The sequence below is a fragment of the Anarrhichthys ocellatus genome, unplaced genomic scaffold, assembly GCF_004355925.1.
Source record: "Anarrhichthys ocellatus isolate YVR2014 unplaced genomic scaffold, GSC_Weel_1.0 scaffold1, whole genome shotgun sequence".
Classification (NCBI taxonomy): domain Eukaryota; kingdom Metazoa; phylum Chordata; class Actinopteri; order Perciformes; family Anarhichadidae; genus Anarrhichthys; species Anarrhichthys ocellatus.
This window is the reverse complement of record NW_022280031.1, coordinates 16,802,549-16,823,284: the sequence shown is the minus strand read 5'-3', so window position 1 is coordinate 16,823,284 and position 20,736 is coordinate 16,802,549. Positions and strand designations below refer to the sequence as shown.

General features: G+C 42.1%; 1 protein-coding gene across 1 annotated transcript; it reads left to right on the top strand.

Annotated features, from left to right (window-relative positions):
• The first annotated feature begins 4,173 nt into the window (after positions 1-4,173).
• On the top strand, positions 4,174-16,487 carry LOC116382965 (protein NLRC3-like). The gene is given in 10 exon segments (XM_031846456.1): positions 4,174-4,458; positions 5,626-5,745; positions 6,985-7,098; positions 8,790-8,868; positions 9,024-9,249; positions 9,612-11,412; positions 11,507-11,680; positions 12,076-12,249; positions 15,658-15,704; positions 15,839-16,487. Coding segments are annotated over 10 exon segments (3,303 nt in total). The 5' UTR covers positions 4,174-4,450; the 3' UTR covers positions 16,399-16,487.
• Positions 16,488-20,736: the final 4,249 nt, after the last annotated feature.

The following is a 20,736-nucleotide window of genomic DNA, read 5'->3' as shown; positions in this document are numbered from 1 at the left end:
TGGGTGAGAAGTCCTTTAAGTGCTTGTTAAAAAATATAAATAATGGATTGTGTGCTACAGAAGCTCCAGAAACAGATACTTACTGGTCCTTGTGGTGGGATTGTTGTGTGGGATCAGTTTTTAAATGAATTCCTGTAGATGCAGGTTCGAGGCTGAGAGCCGGAGACAGGAAGTCGGAACGTGTTGTTGGTTTTGGTCTTTTGATGGGATTTGTTGACGATAAGAAACAAATATAGATTAATACCAGCATTCGTCTTTAAGTTAGGGCTGTGTGATATGGTTGAATAACAAGAATATTTAATAAGAGGAATATTTTTCTTACATATATATATATATATATATATATATATATGTATGTGATAAAATCACAATATGGCAAACTGCGCAAAATTAATCAAATTAATGTTTCCATTGAACTGTGTTCCAGGAAAATATATCTATAATTTTAAGGTTTTTTTTAATCATAATTTGCCTCAGAATCATTAATTTGGATAATTTGTAAAACATGATGTGTTTAAATCTTCATGATCAATTCAAGTGTGTTTCATTATTGTCCGGCCTCAAAGGTGCCACGACATGGACAGAGAAAACACAGTTCACGGTCCTGTAACCGTCAGCCGAATTGGGCTCAATTAATTTTGAAGAAGTCACCGCTCGTCTCGTCTGATTGGTCCTGATGAGACGAGTGTTGGCCAATCACATTCGTCCATTTATGCTTCTTCAACAAAGTTCCAGAGGCCCGGCTGTGACGCAGCACCGCCCCCTGCTGGACAGCAACAGGAAGTGGAATAAGAAAGAGCAAATATGAATATTTTATTTTTTTGGTTTATCGAGGTGATAATTTATTTTTTTATTGTACCTTTGTACCATGTGTGTGTGTGGGTAAATGTTTTGTCTTATACACCCCCCCCCCCCTTCACCCAAATGTATAAAATGTAAAGATATTTTGAGACACTGTGTGTGAGATGTTACGCAGTATTATTTGAGCTAACTCAAGTCTGTGTTGTTTGCTGCTGACCTGTCTTCAGTTAAATGCTGATTGGGCATCAATAAACAAAGCCAGACTGTGTTTCATGAAGAAGACTGTCGCAGTAAATCCAGACTTCAGTGAGCTCAGTGAGCCCGACACTTCTTCTGCCTGCTGTGGAGTTGTTGCTCTGGTGGGAAGCTCTATTGAACGTGTGTGTGTGAGAGTGAGAGAGTGAGAGTGAGAGTGAGAGTGAGAGAGAGAGAGAGAGAGAGAGAGAGAGAGAGAGAGAGAGAGAGAGAGAGAGAGAGAGAGAGAGAGAGAGAGAGAGAGACAGAGAGAGAGAGAGAGAGAGAGACAGAGAGACAGAGAGAGAGACAGAGAGAGAGACAGAGAGAGAGAGTGAGTGAGAATCATCTTTAGTCTCTGGTTTGTTTCACTTCACACTTCTAAGGAGTTGGTAAAGAACTGCATGCACATTAATGTCCTCCTGTTTTGGGTCATCTTCCACCACAGCGTCATTAACATTCTTGTTACAGTCGTCACAGAGTCTAAGGCGGTGACGGTTCCACGTGTCCTCTCAAGATCATGATACCTCATCATGGATATTAGCCTCAATGATCGATCAGAGTTATTTTAGCAGCATTTTCTGCATCTGACATCACCCTGACTGTTTGTTAGAACAGTGAAAGTACGTGAGATTAAATCTTTCCAGAAGCTTTTGGGCTCTTGTTGTGATTTCTTACCCAGACAGACGCGTCCAGCTCTGCCCCGCAGGTGAATCCTGCTGCAGAAGAAGAAGAAGCCTGCAGGTCAAATGAGACACTGTCAGTTCTCACATAGCTTTGATTATCATATAAAACAGAACATTAGCAGAAGCTGCTTCAGAGACACACAGTCACATAATTCAGTCAATTTAGGAGATCCAGTCACTAAATCAGGACCTTAAACTTGCAAGTTTTGTTTATTTTGGCCACTTGAGAGTAGAAGAAACTCGTCAACACATCATTGACAAATAATCACCTTTTAAAGAAACAAGTGTTTTAGATTTAGGAGGATTTATTGTTAGAAATATAATATAATATTCATAACTATGTTTTCATTGGTAAGGTTCTAAATGTAAAGACAGAAGATATAGGCTACAATAACTACATCTTTATTTTGTGAGAACTACAAATACATTGACTTTGGACAAATACCTGATAGTATCATCCAAATGATTGTAATGATTGAGTACAGCACAGATAGAAGGTGAAGTGATGAAGTATTGTATACGACACATTTCATCACCAACAGGTCTTCAGACAGGTAACTGCAGGGTCAGCAGTTTGATCCTTGACCGGGACGTGTCACGTGTTGAAGTGTCCCTGAGCAAGACACTGAACCCCTAACGGCTCCCCGGGCGCCTGTCATTGGCAGCCCACTGCTCCCTATATACAGGGATGGGTCAAATGCAGAGACACATTTTAATAAATTTAAAAAAAATTTTTTAAATTAACTCAGCGTAGTTGATTTAGTGGTTAGTATATAAATAAAGCTCTCTGGTTATCTCACTGCTCAAAACGTTCAAACAAGAAGTACACACATCAGTGTGTACTATGTAGGAAGCTGCAGTATTACAAAGTAAAATAATTAATAAATGATGTAGAACTCAGCTTCAGACTGATTCACCCCAAGGCAGAACAAGACGTCTCCCAAACACAAAGACAGATGTTTGAAACAGAAAATGAGTCCAAACTACTGAGCAGAGCTGACATGATGTCACATTTAAAAAGTCCCCCCCGTCAGGACCAAATCATCTGTCACTGTTGATGTGTGGAGGACTTCCTCTCATCTGTCACTTTAAGTGACAGGATTCATGTTTGTTCCACCAGAGGGATCCAGATCCTCCTCCATGAGGAGCAGCACTCCTCCTTTAAAGGAGGTCTCAGCTCCATGATTCTCTCCTCCTGCTCCAAAACAACCATCATTGTGATATCAGAGACAAACTCTCAAGTCTTTCACAGGAGACACATTTCTGTCTCTGTTCCAGTGTGGACACATGTACACAAGTACATTGATGTACTTGTACTGTACTGCAGTATCTCCATGTTGTACTACCTGATACTTGTACTCCACTACATCCCAGAGGTACATGTTGTACTTTGTACTGCACTACATGTATCTGACAGCTGCAGTTACTCGTTACTTTACAAATGTAAGTCTCTGCTGAGCCACACAGCTGTCTTCAATCACTCTGATAATTAGACCTCTAGTCAGGTGGAAGGTGGGCGGAGCTGTGAATTATGGGATGTCACCAAACTACCTGCATTGTGGGTAAGTTACCCCGCCCCCGACAGGTAGAACAAGGAAGCTGTCAATCAAGTTCCACCCTGCTGAGAGGACAGCAGTGATTGAAGTCACCTGTGTGGGTGGACTACAGGTGAGTAGGTGTCCTCGTGACGGCCCCTCCCTTCCTGTTACTGCGGTCATGTGGTCCGTCATCCGCGGAACCTCGGTCACGTCAGCCGGCACTTGAAATGCTTTGATAGCCAAAAAGCCCCGAAATAGACCTATATTTCATCAATAATTTGTCCCATTTGATATAACAAGTCAAAAACAACGTAATTTTGTACATTAAATGAAATGTAACAATAATAAAATCTGAAATTACACTGCTGTATAATCTTTAATTGAAAAAGGGTTCGAAAATTATAATATTACCTAATAATCATCTTTGATCTCTAAAAAAAACATTTCCTTCATTGGTTAGCTAAAATGTCCGTTGGAGTTATGTTCATGATGACCCCATGTATCTCCATGTCAAATGTAATGTAATATTACTATACAGTTTTTGAGAAAATTTGATGTAAAATCAGCTCTATTATAATTTTCGAACCCTTTTTCAATTAAAGATTATACAGCAGTGTAATTTCAGATTTTTTTATTGTTGGATTTCATATAATGTACAAAATGACGTTGTTTTTTAACAAATTGGGCAAATTATTGATGAAATATAGGTCTATTTCCGGGCTTTTTGGGCTATCCAAGCACCCGTACCGTAGCACCACGAATAGACGAGCATTACATTTCAAGTGCCGGCTGACGTGACCGAGGATCCGCGGATGACGGACCACATGACCCCAGTTTCCTGTGTCACTTTAGTTTCACTTTTGGAGGTCCTGATGTCGCAGCTTCTTCTTCTCTGCTTCTAAAGGTTAGTAAGCGACTCTTTTCACTAAGGGACTCTTTGGTCCTTCAGGTCCAGCAGAAACTAGTTCAAGTGGACTTCAGAGGAGCACCAGTGAAGAAGAACAGAGCAACACGTCACAAAGTCTTCAGTGCGCGTGTCTCTACGTCGGTGCTCGGGCCCTAATAATAAACATTAGAATAACAATAGGTCCTCAGCTCCGACTACGTCGGTGTTCGGGCCCTAATGAGACTGAAGACTAATGATGAACCCGTCTGTCTGTCTTCATCAGGTGGCTGCAGCTTATCAGCAACATGAAAAGGTATCACACTCAATACTTCTCTTTACATTTGATCCTGTTTTACCTTCAACACATTCATTCTTACTAACTTGATGTTGACTGTTTCTCTGTTGACTAGTTGCTGAGGTCTAGGGACTAGTTGTAGAGGTCTAGGGACTAGTTGCTGAGGACTAGGGACTAGTTGTAGAGGTCTAGGGACTAGTTGCTGAGGTCTAGGTTTATGTTGTTCTCTAGTGATACCGGGAGTAAAAAACGTTCACTGTCTGAAGCAGCAGACTAAACATTTTCAATAAAGTTGTTGATTCAAATGCTGACTGGAGCTCTTTAGACAAACTGTGAGATGATCTCAGGTTCAACAGGACACATGTCCTGCTGTATCCATGTCAACGAGTGAAGTCCTCGTGTTCACCCTGTGGACCCAGCAGTGTGACGGTGTTATTAACAGAGAGCACTTGAACACATCACAGAGTGACAGGAGGAGGGCTCAGTGTTCAGGTCCAGAGGGTGGAGCTTCATGTTTCTACCTCAGCTGCTGAGCTCCCCCTGGTACTTAGTGAGGTTTACACTCAGTCAACAGACTTCATGTTCAGCTTCATTCACACTCATTACTTTGTTCACCTTGTTTTACAGATGAACACCTTCAATAATTCACTCACACTTCAGAAATTGTTCAAGAAACATTCATTAATTCATCTCTTCCAATGTTCTGAGTTTATCTTTCTACAATCAGCTTCTTCTCTTCTTTCAATCGCTGTAAACTGAATATTTTTGGGTTTTGAACTGTTTTCAAGACGACATCTTGAGCTCTGAGGAATCATCACGGATCATGTTTGTTCTTTTTATACTTGTACATTAAAGTGTTAATCTACAATAATACAATAGTGTGTTGTAGATGCATCTCTGTGTCTGGCATTAGCTTCTTGGTGCAGTGTGAACCTTGTTGATTAAACGTCATCAGTTCAAATCCCAGCTGTGCTAGAAGATGCTGCGTGTCACATAATTACAGCTTCTTTATTCATAATCTTCACATTCACACACACACACATTCTTAAGAGACAATATATTTATAATAAAACATTGCTGTATTCATCCTTTTCTTGTTGACAGCTGCTAGTTTGTCCAACAGCTGCTGAGACTGAAGACTAAAAACTGAATTACCTTCCCTGCTGGTCTTCCTCTGTGTGCCAGGATCCATCAGAGACCAGAGGCCCCTGGACCTGAACCTGAACCCAGCTGTGTGTCCCCTGAGACTAACCAGTCACACCAACATGGCATCGATTTTAAAGGAGGAGAAGTTTCTTCTGCAGAGTAAGTTTAATCACATTTAACATGTACCTGACAGCTTCCCAGTAGAACTGGTCTTCTACTGCTGATATTAAAGTACTCTGTAAAGAACAGTAGACAGGTGATGATACTGCTGTTTGTCCTGCTTATTGAAAAGTAACGAAGTAGTAAAACCAGAACTACATCAGTGATCAGTCACTTCCTGGATTAAACAGGAACTGGTTTATTACCTAATATGTGTCCAGACTACAACCAGGACAGTGTGTTTGAGTTCAGACAACCAATGAGGGACAGAGTTCATTAGTCCACAGTGATTTATAATCAGAGCAGTCAAAGTGAACCAGAACGTCAGGTACATGTCATGAGAACATGAAAGTACATCCCCAAATAAACAAGTGACAGTGTGTTAGAGAGCTACGTTTTAACATGTTAAAGACATGAGATGTACGTCAGGTGTGTGAAGGTGTCGTGTGACAGATGGCTCTCAGATGGTGGTGGAAGATGTTCAGTGACTCTGCTGTCCTGACTTCAGTACTTTATTCCACCACTGTGGGACCAGAACAGAACAGAGTGATGATGGAGATGAGACCACAGGGTCCTCTGAGGGACAGGGCGGCCAAACGTCCAGAGGTAGAGGAGTGTAGGGTTTGACCACGGCTCCTAAGTAGGAAGGACCAGTTCCCTTCACTTCCCCGTAGACCAGCACCAGAGTCTGGAGCTGATGTGAGCTGAGGCTGGGAGCCAGTTTAAAGAAGCCGTGTAGGAGAACATGGATGTTAGTTTATCAGACAGGAGTGAACCAAACCACATACATGATGATGTGGTTTGGAGAACATGGATGTTAGTTTATCAGACAGGAGTGAACCAAACCACATACATGATGATGTGACAGGTCGACAGTCTTCATTCTGAAGACATCTGACTAACAACACACTGGTTCAAAAAAAGCTGCACGAAATACAAGTATCCCATGTTGAATAAGCATAAGCAAGACGAGTTTCAAAGACAAATTTAATTGTAATGAAATAACTTTTAACGTCACATTCTGAATAATAGAGGAATATGAGTGTGCATGTAAACGGTCATTGTGTCTCATTGTGATGCTATTTGGTTGAATAAGCAAACAAGTCACCATAAAACATGTCTTCTTTGTCATTAAAGACACATTTTAATGTCCGTAAAATAACTTTTACTGTCCAATAAAACCAGTTAAAGCAGAGATATGAAGATTGTATGTTGAGTAAATGTCAGTGTTTCTATCAGTTCACAGCAGCAGAGAGAAAAGTCTCCTGAACCCAGCTGTGTGTCCATGAAGAGTGGTCGGTCTAAAGGTCAGCCGATTGACTTCAAAGATGGACGCCGTTCTTATGACCCAGAGTAAGTTCTTGAAACAGATGACTAACTGTTACACAGATACAAATTTGGTCGTCTATCATTTCGTCTTTGATCTATCGTTATGATCTAACTTCTCATTGTGATCATGACATGACGAAATATCTTTAACTAATTGTAGGTTTTACATCAGACAGGAAGTAGCATTCTGGACATAATCCTAACTCTAGTTGCAGAGGTCTGGAGACTAGAAAGACTCGGAGGAGGAAGTCTCCCCAATGGTGCTGTGGACAAAACCAAACACAGACCCTTTGTTTCAATGATGTGACAGATCAACAGTATTACGTCTTGGTACATCTGACTAACAACACAATGGTAGAATAGAAACTACACCAAATATGAAAAAGTATCACATCAGATGTGTTTCTAGTTGTAGTTGTATCTCGGGGTCGAAGGTATATAAAGTAAACCGGTATTAATTTGACCTACGATATAATCTTTGACTAGACCAGAGGTCGGCAACCTTTTCTATCCAAAGAGCCATTTTGCCCTATTTTCCACCAAATAAAATTCGTCTGGAGCCACAAAAGCTATTTGATATCACAGCTTATAAAGTTTTATATATAGTTATATTATATATACAAAAACTATAGTTTGTTGTATTTATAAAAATATAGAACAAGAATAAAGACAATTCTTGACATTTTATTGCTATTTTACCTGTTAGAACAATATCAAACTCTTATGAAGAGCTCAGTTTGCTGCAGCAGCTGAGAAATCGCTCTTTGTCGCTCATCTCCAGCGTGACACTTTTCAGCAAATGCTGTGTGCTTGTTCTGGAAGTGTCTTTCAACATTACATTTTTTGCACATATCAAGCATACAGGTAAGCCAGCATCGTTGGCAGTGAAAATAAATGAATACGTCCACGCAGAGTTAAACTGTCTATTTTCCTCCGTGACTTTTCTTTTTTTGGATATATCCATTGATGGTTTACAGAGGGCGAGGGTCTGAAAATCATGATTAGCCACCTGCAGGGAAAAGCGCTTGACAGGGGTAGAGGATTTAACTGCCTGTGGGAATAATTAACATATAAGATTCTGTTCATTCTTGCTTATAAATTATATTCTCTGAACACATTTCTCTTTTTGGAGAGAGTCATGTGAGATAACTTCTATTAGCGCAATTTCCCTGCTCTTCATTCTATTTCCTCGTCTCAGCCCCGTGTGTCACGTGTGTGTAAACCTCGCTCGAGTCAGGAAACTTGTCAGAATACTCGTATTTGATTGGCTGAGCTGCATCACGTGATATGATTTGCAATGCATTGGTCGGTGCGTTTCCTGCACCGCTGAACAAGTGCCGTAACGGCTGAATAAGATGCGCCGGTTAAAGTATAAACTCAGTGCCTAATATGTACAATTCCGAATTATCAATCGAGTTTAGGTCCTGGGTCCGGATCCGGCAGTTGGGGACCCCCGATATAGACTCAGGGAGCCGCAACAGAGGGGCTGAAGAGCCGCATGTGGCTCCCGAGCCGCAGGTTGCCGACCCCTGGAGTAGACCGTGCTGCCAATAAAATAACTTTTACTGTCCAATAAAAGCAGAGATAAGAATCTGTTTAGCATCTGGTTTTCATTGTGATCAATCATGACAGAACACAACATCTTTAACTGATTGTTGTATTTGTGTTAATGGTACAAACACAATGTGAGCTGATTGTTCATGATTCCTCCACAGAGAGGACCAGGAGAGCTCAGAGGTTCCCAGAGGTCAGTCTGCCCAGCAGCATCAAACACACCAGGACTCCATATTTATGGTCTGTACATGTACAACTACTTTTACATCTATTCTGTTCACAATCATCTCCATGCTGCACTTTGTAGACCAGTGGATTGTCAGTCTGTCCAACATGGATCTGATGTTTGGTTCCATGGTTTTAGTTTGTGTCATTCATAGAATATTCTGTTCCAGCTGCTGGAGGAGAACATCGTTGCTTTTGTGAAGAAAGAGCTGAAGAAGATCCAGAAGGTTGTGAGTTCAGATTACCCAGAATGCTTAGAGAGGGAGGATGACGAGGTGCTGGACAGTGAGGATGAAGAGCAGAGGAGGAGCAGCAGCAGAGAGGCATTTGTGAAGATCACACTGCACTTCCTGAGGAGAATGAAGCAGGAGGAGCTGGCTGACTGTCTGCAGAGCAGTAAGAGGATTTCTCTAAAGATTTAACATTACATTACAGTCATTTAGCAGACGCTTTTATCCAAACTTACAATTCAGATTCTATCTCAATTCTACACCGTGGGCACAGCTACGGGAGCAATTTTTGGGGTTAAGTGTCTTGCTCAAGGACACATCGACATGCGATTAGCGGAACGGGGATCAAACCACCGATCCTCTGATTGAAGGACGGCCCTGCTATCCACTTAGCCACAGTCGCCCTTAACATGCTGGATAAATGGGACGATTACTAATGTCTCAAGAGATAGACTCATTCTTTGAGGAAATGACATGTTGAAATCTATTCTTTGACTCATTGATCTTCTTTGTTGTGTGTTCATTCAGGACTTGCTGCAGTTTGTCATCATGAACTCAAATCTAACCTGAAGAAGAAGTACCAGTGTGTGTTTGAGGGGATTGCTAAAGCAGGAAACCCAACCCTTCTGACTCAGATGTACACAGAGCTCTACATCACAGAGGGAGGGACTGCAGTGGTCAATGATGAACATGAGGTCAGACAGATTGAAACAGCATCCAGGAAACCACACAGACCAGAAACAACCATCAGACAAGAAGACATCTTTAAAGCCTCACCTGGAAGAGAGGAACCAATCAGAACAGTGATGTCAAAGGGAGTGGCTGGCATTGGGAAAACAGTCTTAACACAGAAGTTCACTCTGGACTGGGCTGAAGACAAAGCCAACCAGGACATACAGTTCACATTTCCATTCACTTTCAGAGAGCTGAATGTGCTGAAAGAGAAACGGTACAGCTTGGTGGAACTTGTTCATCACTTCTTCAGTGAAACCAAAGAAGCAGGAATCTGCAGGTTTGAAGAGTTCCTGGTTCTGTTCATCTTTGACGGTCTGGATGAGTGTCGACTTCCTCTGGACTTCCACAACAATGAGGTACTGACTGATGTTACAGAGTCCACCTCAGTGGATGTGCTGCTGACAAACCTCTTCAGGGGGGAACTGCTTCCCTCTGCTCGCCTCTGGATAACCACACGACCTGCAGCAGCCAATCAGATCCCTCCTGACTGTGTTGACTTGGTGACAGAGGTCAGAGGGTTCACTGACCCACAGAAGGAGTAGTACTTCAGGAAGAGATTCAGAGATGAGGAGCAGGCCAGCAGGATCATCTACCACATCAAGACCTCACGAAGACTCCACATCATGTGCCACATCCCAGTCTTCTGCTGGATCACTGCTACAGTTCTGGAGGATGTGTTGAAGACCAGAGAGGGAGGAGAGCTGCCCAAGACCCTGACTGAGATGTACATCCACTTCCTGGTGGTTCAGTCCGAACGGAAGAAGGTCAAGTATGATGGAGGAGCTGAGACAGATCCACGCTGGAGTCCAGAGAGCAGGAAGATGACTGAGTCTCTGGGAAAACTGGCTTTTGATCAGCTGCAGAAAGGCAACCTGATCTTCTATGAATCCGACCTGGCAGAGTGTGGCATCAATATCAGAGCAGCCTCGGTGTACTCAGGAGTGTTCACACAGATCTTTAGAGAGGAGAGAGGACTGTACCAGGACAAGGTGTTCTGCTTCGTCCATCTGAGTGTTCAGGAGTTTCTGGCTGCTCTTCATGTCCATCTGACCTTCATCAACTCTGGAGTCAATCTGCTGTCAGAAGAACAAACAACCTCCTGGTTGTCTAAAGTCTTTAGAGACAAACCTGAACCAATACGTCTCTACCAGAGTGCTGTGGACAAGGCCTTACAGAGTCCAAATGGACACCTGGACTTGTTCCTCCATTTCCTCCTGGGTCTTTCACTGCAGACCAATCAGACTCTCCTACGAGGTCTGCTGACAAAGACAGGAAGTAGCTCACAGACCAATCAGAGAACAGTCCAGTACATCAAGAAGAAGATCAGTGAGAATGTGTCTCCAGAGAAAAGCATCAATCTGTTCCACTGTCTGAATGAACTGAATGATGGTTCTCTAGTGGAGGAGATCCAACAGTCCCTGAGTTCAGGACGTCTCTCCACAGATAAACTGTCTCCTGCTCAGTGGTCAGCTCTGGTCTTCATCTTACTGTCATCAGAAAAAGATCTGGATGTGTTTGACCTGAAGAAATACTCTGCTTCAGAGGAGGCTCTTCTGAGGCTGCTGCCAGTGGTCAAAGCCTCTAACAGAGCTCTGTAAGTACAGATAGTTAGATTCATATATCATAACTTAAATATGCTGCTATCTTTTCTACTTATTGTTTATTTTTCTTCATCATTGTCTCTTCAGACTGAGTGACTGTAACCTCTCAGAGAGAAGCTGTGAAGCTCTGTCTTCAGTTCTCAGCTCCCAGTCCTCTAGTCTGAGAGAGCTGGACCTGAGTAACAACGACCTGAAGGATTCAGGAGTGAAGCTGCTGTCTGCTGGACTGGAGACTCCACACTCAGAACTGGAAACTCTCAGGTCAGGATTCATCAATATGTTCCATTGATGACCACCTTAATCCTGATTTACATTGGTGGATAAACTCTTAACCTGCATAAGATTGTGTCTGTGCTTGCGTGGTTTTAAACCAATTTTGTTTCTATTATTTTAAAAATATTAATAAAACATATTTTATAGTCTTTTTTTCTCATTGCTGTTATAATAACAAATTTCAGAGAAGAATCAAAGAGTTAGCAGTAATGTTGTCAGATTGTTGATCGACATTAGTGAGTGTTTGGTTGTGGCTGGAAAACAATCAATAACAATGTTAATGTAACCCCACAGTAGCCGACAGTATCGCAGTACTGCAGTAACCTTTCAGCCCTCACAGTTCCCTCACATTACGTGACGTGTGTTGTTTTGTGTGTTTGCAGCCTGTCAGGCTGTCTGATCACAGAGGAAGGCTGTGCTTATCTGGCCTCAGCTCTGACCTCCAACCCCTCCCATCTGAGAGAGCTGGACCTGAGCTACAATCATCCAGGAGACTCAGGAGTGAAGCTGCTGTCTGCTGGACTGGAGGATCCTTGCCGGAGACTGGAAACTCTCAGGTATGAAGAGGCCTGCTGCAGCAATCAGTCTGATGGAGGCGGTAGAGCTGGAAACTTTTTCTCTATCACACTGTCAGCCTGGTTAATATGACCCTGAGACACCAAGCTGACCTCAAACTACCAGAGACACATCAAACTGTTTGTGTCCCACATCAGACCATCAATGCAGACAGAAGTAGTCAGGGAAGAGTAGCCAGGATGAGCCAAAACAGGGAGGGAAGGTGATGAAACTGTTGTTTTTCTGGAGCGTTGTCTTGTTTCAACATTAGAAAAATAGGACAGTGGTGTATCCTGACACGTTGACCGTTATCATGGTGGGTTGACATGAGTCAACGTCGTCGCGCTGCAGGTTTGTGGGCTCATATCAAACAATAGATTGATGTTTTGATGCTGGTCATCTGCCACCAGTGTCTGTTGCCCTTTAGTCCAAACATTATTGTGGCTGCAGACGGACTTCAACTATATATATATATTTTCACCCCCAGATTACAGATCATAGAAACCATTCTTGACTGTTAGTAAATCCAGTTTAACTTGTTTAAGGAAAGGAGGATGATTCATCTTCACCAGATCTTCCAGTTGGTAGGAGATATGGATTCCCAGATATTTAAAGCCATTGTAAGACAAATTAAATGGAGATATTATACCGTTATCTGGGTCTCTACTGCTTCCAAGTGGTAGGGCAGTAGATTTACCCACATTGATCTTATATTCAGAGAGACTACTACATTCATTGATTGTTTCTAGCACAGAGGGAATTGATTGTTTAGGGTTGCAGAGAAATAGCAGTATATCATCCGCATACGACATGATATGCTTCTTTTCCCCACTGTTAATACCATTAATATGTGGGTGTGTTCTAATAGCCTCGGCCAGAGGTTCAATGGCAGTGGAAAACAGAAGTGGGGACAGTGGACCACCTTAACGAGTGCCACGCCCGAGAGTGAACCGGGGTGAAGTGAGACCGTTAGCCATAACCATTGCTTGTGGAGAGGTGTACAGCCATTTTACCCAACTTATAAATGTGTTACCCAGAGAGAAACTTTCCAAAACGTTGAACATATATTTCCATTCGATCGAACGCTTTCTCAGCGTCTAAGGAGACCACCATAGAGTCTAGAGGTTTGTTTTTGGCATATTGAATGACCCCCAATAAACGCCTCACATTAGTGTAGGAACGACGACCTTGCACAAATCCTGTTTGATCAGGCCCGATGATGGTGGGTATGATGGGGTTGAGTCTTTTAGCTAAAAGCTTGACCAATATTTAGTTTCACACATTGCAAACTAATTGGTCTATATGAGGACGGTTCCTCTGGGTTTTTACCTGGCTTTGGTGTCAAGTCTGTGTTGATTCAGGTAGTTTTTGATTCAGGAAGGAATATTTGTACATTTGACTTAAGAGTGGAATAAAACTGTCTTTGAATACTTTCTATATTTCTGGGGGAAAGCCATCTTTCCCAGAGGGGATGTCGTCTATAGCTTCCTCTCTCTATAAATGTAATTGACTTATTCAAAGCCTCTTGTTGTTGTCTAGAAAGCTGTTTATTTGAGAGTCACTTTTATGTATTTCTGATGTATACAGTGATTTGTAATAATTAGTAAATATAGCATTAATCTCCTCAGATTTCAAACATTTTCCGCTCGAGGTTTTCAGACATGAGACAGAGTTATGGTTACTTATATGTTAGAGAGTACATTTCCTGGTTTGTTCCCATATTCATACAACCTTTTGTTTTTTAGTAAATAATATTTTCTCAGTTTGTTTGTTGGGAGATTTTCTCAGTTTGCTGCTTAAGTATTAAGAGCAGCCCTTACAACACTCATTTGTAGTTCTTTTTAGTTGGATGTTTGTATCTGTTCACAACTTAGTAATTCTGCCTCTAGGTTTTTCTGTTCAGATATTATTTTCTTCTTCTTTCTGCTACTTCAGTCAGGAACACTCTCGTCTCGTGCAACAAATAGAAATGCAGCTAAACTTGGCGATGATGGCTCCTCTCTTTGAATGCTCCCCTGATTAGCCAGCAGCTACCAAGCTAAGACTGGGAGCACCGAGCAACAACGGAACCCAACGGCAAAAAACCCTTTAACAGGGAGAAAGAGGAAGAGACCTTAGGGAGAGCACAGAGGAGGATCCTCTATCAGGATGGACAGAAGTGCAATAGATGTCATGTGTACAGAATGAACATCTGTGACTCTCGGTTCGTAAGCTGCTGAGGACCAGCGACCCGTAGCTTCCAGTGTAGATGCTGGGACCAGAGTGGCTGCAGAGGTAGCTGCTCCGATGAGGAAGGGGTGCGAGGTGTATAGCTGAGGAGGATGTCCACCTCGTTTGCAGAGGAGACGGAGTCGGGTGGTAAAGCAAGACCTTGACGTGGCTTTTCTTTGTCGGTCAGAAACGGGGGTCATCTTGAATCGCACCGGGACGCCATTGCAGGTACCGGGTTATGGAAGATAGAGGACAGAATGCAGTGTTAGTGAGATAACAACGTTCAAACCTTTACCTTCCCTGTCCGTTTTTAAATGTTTGAGGTAGATGGAGTACATGTGAGCATCTATGATGATGTCAGAAATACTAAGATCATGCAAAGGATCGAAAGAGTCTTTGTTTAGAGTCTTTGTTCAGTTCATCATGCTCAGCATCCGATGTTATATATTGTTCTTCTTCTACTCTCATCAATTAAAAAACCTCACAATCAGAACGTAAAGAGGGAGGGTTATAAAGTGAATGGTCTACTTCACCATAAGGTTGTTGGTTCACATATGGCTTGAAGTGAATTTGAGAGCGACGTCTCTCCACCTCCTTCATAAAGTCCTCTGCATCCTTTTCTTCTTCACAGTTGACGTGAAGAACAGAGGGAGAGAGAAGCGAGTAGTCCATGTTCATGTCCACAAGTTTCCTTTTGATGTGTTCAAACTCTCTGCACTGTAGTCGGGGTACAAGTGGATCCTGGTGTTGTTGATGAGGAGCTCGCCCTTTTGTCTGGAGAGGTGAAGAGTTTGAACTTTATCCTGAAACTCAGGAATCTTACCAGGATTGGCGACCCAACTACTTTATAAGCTGATATGTCACATGTTGTGTTCACAGCTTGTTTTCACTGAACCACAAGTGGACAAAGAAATCAATTGATGCAGGTTTAAACATGTGATTTACTGACTGACTGGTAGAGGAAATTGAGTGTGAAATGGATGATGATGGTCAATATAATACTGATAATAATATATCATGAATAAGTGAACATAATGAGCTGTCGTCATGGGCCAATCAGAAGAAGCTCCAGTGAAGTAAAAGAATATGAGCTGATGAATAATAAGTGCTCCATGTGAACATGAATAACAAAGCTCTGTGTGTGAGAGCGATGTAATGTCCATGTTTCCATGCTGCTCTGACCTCCCTCCTCCTTTCAGGGTGGAGCCTGCTGGAGTCCGATGGTTCAGACCAGGTCTGAGGAAGTGTAAGTGTGCTTTGAGTTTGATTCATGAAAACAAAGCATCTTCAAACTGTGACATCACTCATTCATCTCTGTCATTGTCAAACAGATGATAGATTAATAACTGCAGCTGTATTGTGTCTTGTTCTCTCCATCAGATTCCTGTGAACTCACACTCGACACAAACACAGTACACAGAGAACTCACACTGTCTGACAACAACAGGAAGGTGACACGTGTGGGAGAGGTTCAGTCATATCCTGATCATCCAGACAGGTTTGATGTCTGGCCTCAGCTGCTGTGTAGAACTGGTCTGACTGGTCGCTGTTACTGGGAGGTCGAGTGGAGAGGAGGAGTTGCTATATCAGTGAGTTACAGAGGAATCAGAAGGAAAGGAGACAGTGAGGATGGTTGGTTTGGAAGGAATGATCATTCCTGGAGTCTGTGGTGCTATGGTGATGGTTACTATGTCCTTCACAATAAGGCAAGAACACCCACCTCTTCCTCTTCCTCTTCCTCCTCCTCTTCCTCCTCCTCTCCCTCTGGTAGAGTAGCAGTGTATGTGGACTGTCCTGCTGGCTCTCTGTCCTTCTACAGAGTCTCCTCTGACACACTGATCCACCTCCACACCTTCAACACCACATTCACTGAACCTCTTTATCCTGGGTTTGGGTTCTGGTTGAGTTCTGGTTCCTCATTGTCTCTGTGTTCTCTGTAGGAGGGAGAGTCTCCTCCTGCTAGAGCAGTGGTTCTCAAACTGTGGGGCACAGCGGTATTGCAAGTGGGGCGCAGGGGGAAATGCAGAATTTTTTCGTACCTGCAAACTTGTCGCTTTTTGGCGAAATTCGCCGTTTTGAATCAAAATATATCCACGTGAATCATGTAGATCCGTAGCGTTTTCTTTTTTGGGGGGGGGGGTGTCAGCCGGCCAGCCAGCCAGCGTTTCTCAGATTGGAGTGAGACGAAGAGAAAAGATGATGTCGTGATCTTCGCAATAAAACATTTTTGATGTGTCGAGTCTTGGCCAATCACCGTCTTTCCCTCCGTTAAAGTTTAAGTTCTGTTACAGTTCAGACTTGCTGGGTTAAGGCTGACGGCCACTGCATGCAGAACTTTGTCGACTGTTAACGTTTGTCAGTATCGCGATTTAGGAGGAAATAACGTGATGTAACATGCAGCTCAGATACTGATGCGATGATGAGGTCAAAGAGCTTCAGGGAGAGGAGGCTGGTTGTGTAGCGCAGCTTGACGCAGGGCTGAGATGTGAGTGGAGCTGGGCCTGGATAAAGGTGCAGCTGGGCCTGGATAAAGGTGGAGCTGGGCCTGGATAAAGGTAGCGGTCTAAACAGACGTGAGTACAGCTTCCTGCTGTCACAGTATTTTAAATGCATTAATAAGGCAGGGTATGCTAAATGCAGCCTCTGCTCCAAGGAGTAAAATTCAGTAAAACTCTTTATTGCCAAGTATTTGAACTTGTTTTGTTTAGTTTTTCACAGGTTGCAGTTTTTTGTTATTATCTTGGAAAGATATTCAGTGCAAAACAAGTGAATTGCTGTCTGATGGAGCAATCTGGTTTACTTGAAAGTGATTGCAATTTTCTTTATTATATTATTTGAAAAAGCACAGATGGAGTCACAAAATTTTATTTCAATAGAAATTCAACATGGACCATTTTGTTACAATTTTGTTGGGGCGGTGGGGCATGCACGTTTTTCTTCCTCCAAAGTGGGGCGTGACAGAAAAAGTTTGAGAACCACTGTGCTAGAGAAACCTTCTCTCTGCTGACCAGATAGTTCAGTGTGTACAGGATCACACACAGCTGATGTGAGTTAGGAGACTGTGGGTAGGAGTTTATCCTAAGGGTGGTGTTTGTAGTGTTCTCTTTCCAGTATGGCTAGAGGTTGATGAAACAATACTCTGAAAAGAGTGATGTAACTTCAACAAGCTTCCTCTCATTCTTGAAGGTAGTACATCTTATGTGTCCAAACAGAACATCATGTATTCCTTGTCCCCAGAGAGAGCAAGTCTCACTATATTACAACCCTCTCTGATCTCTAGATGAACATAGATGTGTTATTAGCAATACTATATATGAAGTGAAATAAACAAGTCTCCTTATTTTAACCTCAAAGTGTCCATGAGTCTTTTCTTCTTCTACTAACAATAAAAACACAAACTTCATGACACTTTTAATGTGTTGTTGTTTAAAGAGCTTTTTCATTATTATGAAAACACATTTATTTGAGAGAACCAAATTAAAAATAACAGTGTTGAGAGTAAATATAATGTTAAAATAGATAAATGTGATATTTTACTTCATCACATGTAAATGAATCTTTAATCAAAGTCCTTTAAATGAGCTTTACGAGAGCTTTAAACCGCATCTCATGAGCTTCTTCACTGGAGTTTATTTTAAAGTGGTTTACATTTAAAATATTTAAATGTTTGTACATGTGTTGTCTCTCAGTTCACATGTGAATATATGACTGACTTTTCACATGTGACATGTTTTAAATTTGATGCTTTTAAAAGAAAAGAAACTAGTTCACAAGACGATAAAATATCAAAGATCAGTGTTCAGATTACAGAGAAATAGATTAGACTTAAAACATATAAAAGTGATGTAAGTAATCAATAACGGAGTTCATTCACATTTTAACTTGATCTCATGTAACTTGATTTGCAATGTTATTCTATTGATATTTCATGTAAAAACGTATTTTGTTTCAAACATAGTGTCACTTTAGTGTATTTGATTTGTAAAGGGGATTTTTTTTATTCCACAATACAAAAACGTTAATATAAGACATTTCCTACAGCATTGAAGGCACCACAAGAGCCCGCCCCCGAGGAGCTGTGGTTGGTCTCCACCAATCACAGCTGGTGTCGTCAGAGGAGCAGGAAACGAGAAGCAGAGAACCAGGAAGACAGACTTTAAATAAACTAGCAGAGACCCAATGCCAATGTCCGCCCTCACGGACTTTGAGGCGCGCTCCCGCGAAGTCCGTGAGTGTTTAGTTCTGTCTGTCAAATCGTCAAGTGTTTGAGGGCTCTCTCGCAGATATTTTGTTTCCTTTATGAACCCTTTCCTTAAGTCATTAGATGCTGACTTAGCCTAAGGGAATTACCCACAAATCATTGCAATGTGACGTTAAACACGGGTAACCAGTGGACGCATGGAGACGTAAACAAAGACGGCTCACGTGTGTTCAGCCTGGAGTATTACATTAGGCTCGTTCGACTTGAGCCAGGCCTGCGCAGAATCGATCACCGGCGATCGGGGCAAAATGCATGCTGGGTAGATTTGCGTCCGACTTGCTCTGACGTCATGAAAACGTGCGTAACGATGATCTCACGTGAGCGAGGCGGCCGCAGATTTTAGAGCCAGGCGCTGCAGTTGCTCTCCACCGACTGCGTGACCCCAGGGCATGATGGGAAACTTCTTGCTGTCTTCGGATCAAAGAGCTGATTGGCTCTTAGATTTTCTTTAGTGGAAAAGGTGGGCGACCGTGGCCGTTAAGAGGGTTGGCTGGTGACCACAAGGTCGGCTGTTTGAGCCTTGGCCTTTTAACGTGTCATGTGTCACCTGTCAAAGACATCCCCATATATAGGGATGGGTCAAATGCAGAGACAAATGTATCCTTAATTAACAGGATAAATATAGTATAAACAAATTTAAATCTTAATTTTCTGTCTAATTGTAATACTTAATGCTAGATTGTTGGCTATTAGTCTCATTTTGTGCAATAACAATAATAATATATAAGGTTATTTATTTAGCATCTGTAAATAAAGATATTTATTGAGAAAGCCTACATCCTACTTGATGTCAACATGTTTTCAGTCAGAGCACTGAATGTGTCCATCGATTAATGATTGTGAAGCATCACAACACGTATTAAAAGAAAAGCACAATTGTCACTGATGGAAACTTGCAGCGTTGCTTTTCCTCCGTGTGGAGCCTGTTTATGTCGCTGTGATGTTTGGACAGTTGGTTCAGTTTTTAAATTTCTTAAATTTACGGTTGTATGATTTAGAAATGACGCTATCTTCACATATATTTATTTATATAAATGTTTAAATAAATATGACATCCAGGAAGTAAAATATGCCCAATCTTATATCCTCAATTATAATAATAACATAGTTAAATATATAAAAAGACATCCAAACTTAAAGACCAGCAATTTTAGGGTTAAGTGTCTTGCTCAAGGACACATCGACATGCTCCTAGCGGAGCCAGGGATCGAACCGCCGATCCTCTGATTAAAGGACGGCCATGCGCTCCACTTAGCCAAGATCAGTTCTAGACTATGGCTGTGTGGAATATAGGTCGGCGTCTAAAACCTTGTTGGGAAAACTGGATGTAATACAAGCGTCAAGAATATGTAGTGGGGTCTTTAAAACAACATCTGTGCCGGCATTGCAGGTAGAGATGGGGGAAATGCCGTTGGAGTTGAGAAGAATCCAGATCATGATGACACATTGGGTCAGTTTACAAGGACATAACAACCATCCAACAATAAGTGCAATTGAGCCATGCTGGGAACATGACAACAGGCCAACAAAGAGCTTTGGTTGGGTTGTTCAGAAGAAGGCTAGTGAATTAGGTTATAGGAGTTATTCTCCAGCTGTGGTCCAGCTGTTCCTCTTTGGTTACTGCCACAGCCTGGAATTGATCTTGACCTCCTTGAACTGATGAGAGATAACGTTGGGGAAACTGTAAGATCTTCAAGTCATACATCAGTTACCACAATTAAATACAGATGTATGGATCTAAAGACCCTAAAACTGGTAGAACAGCAGCAGCAGCAGTGATCCCAGAATTCCATTTAGAGTGTGGGAAGAGACTCAGTGATGAGGTATCTGTGTTTGCATGTGAGATGATGGCCATATAGTTATTGCGTTACAGTGGGTAGAGGAGGTCAGGCCAGAGAGAGTGGTGATTGCATCAGACTCATGTGCAGTGCTAACGAGTTTGACATGTTGCCACTCCAGAAGCAGAGAGGATTTACTGTTTGCAATTCTACAATCATTTTTAAGAATCCATCAAATG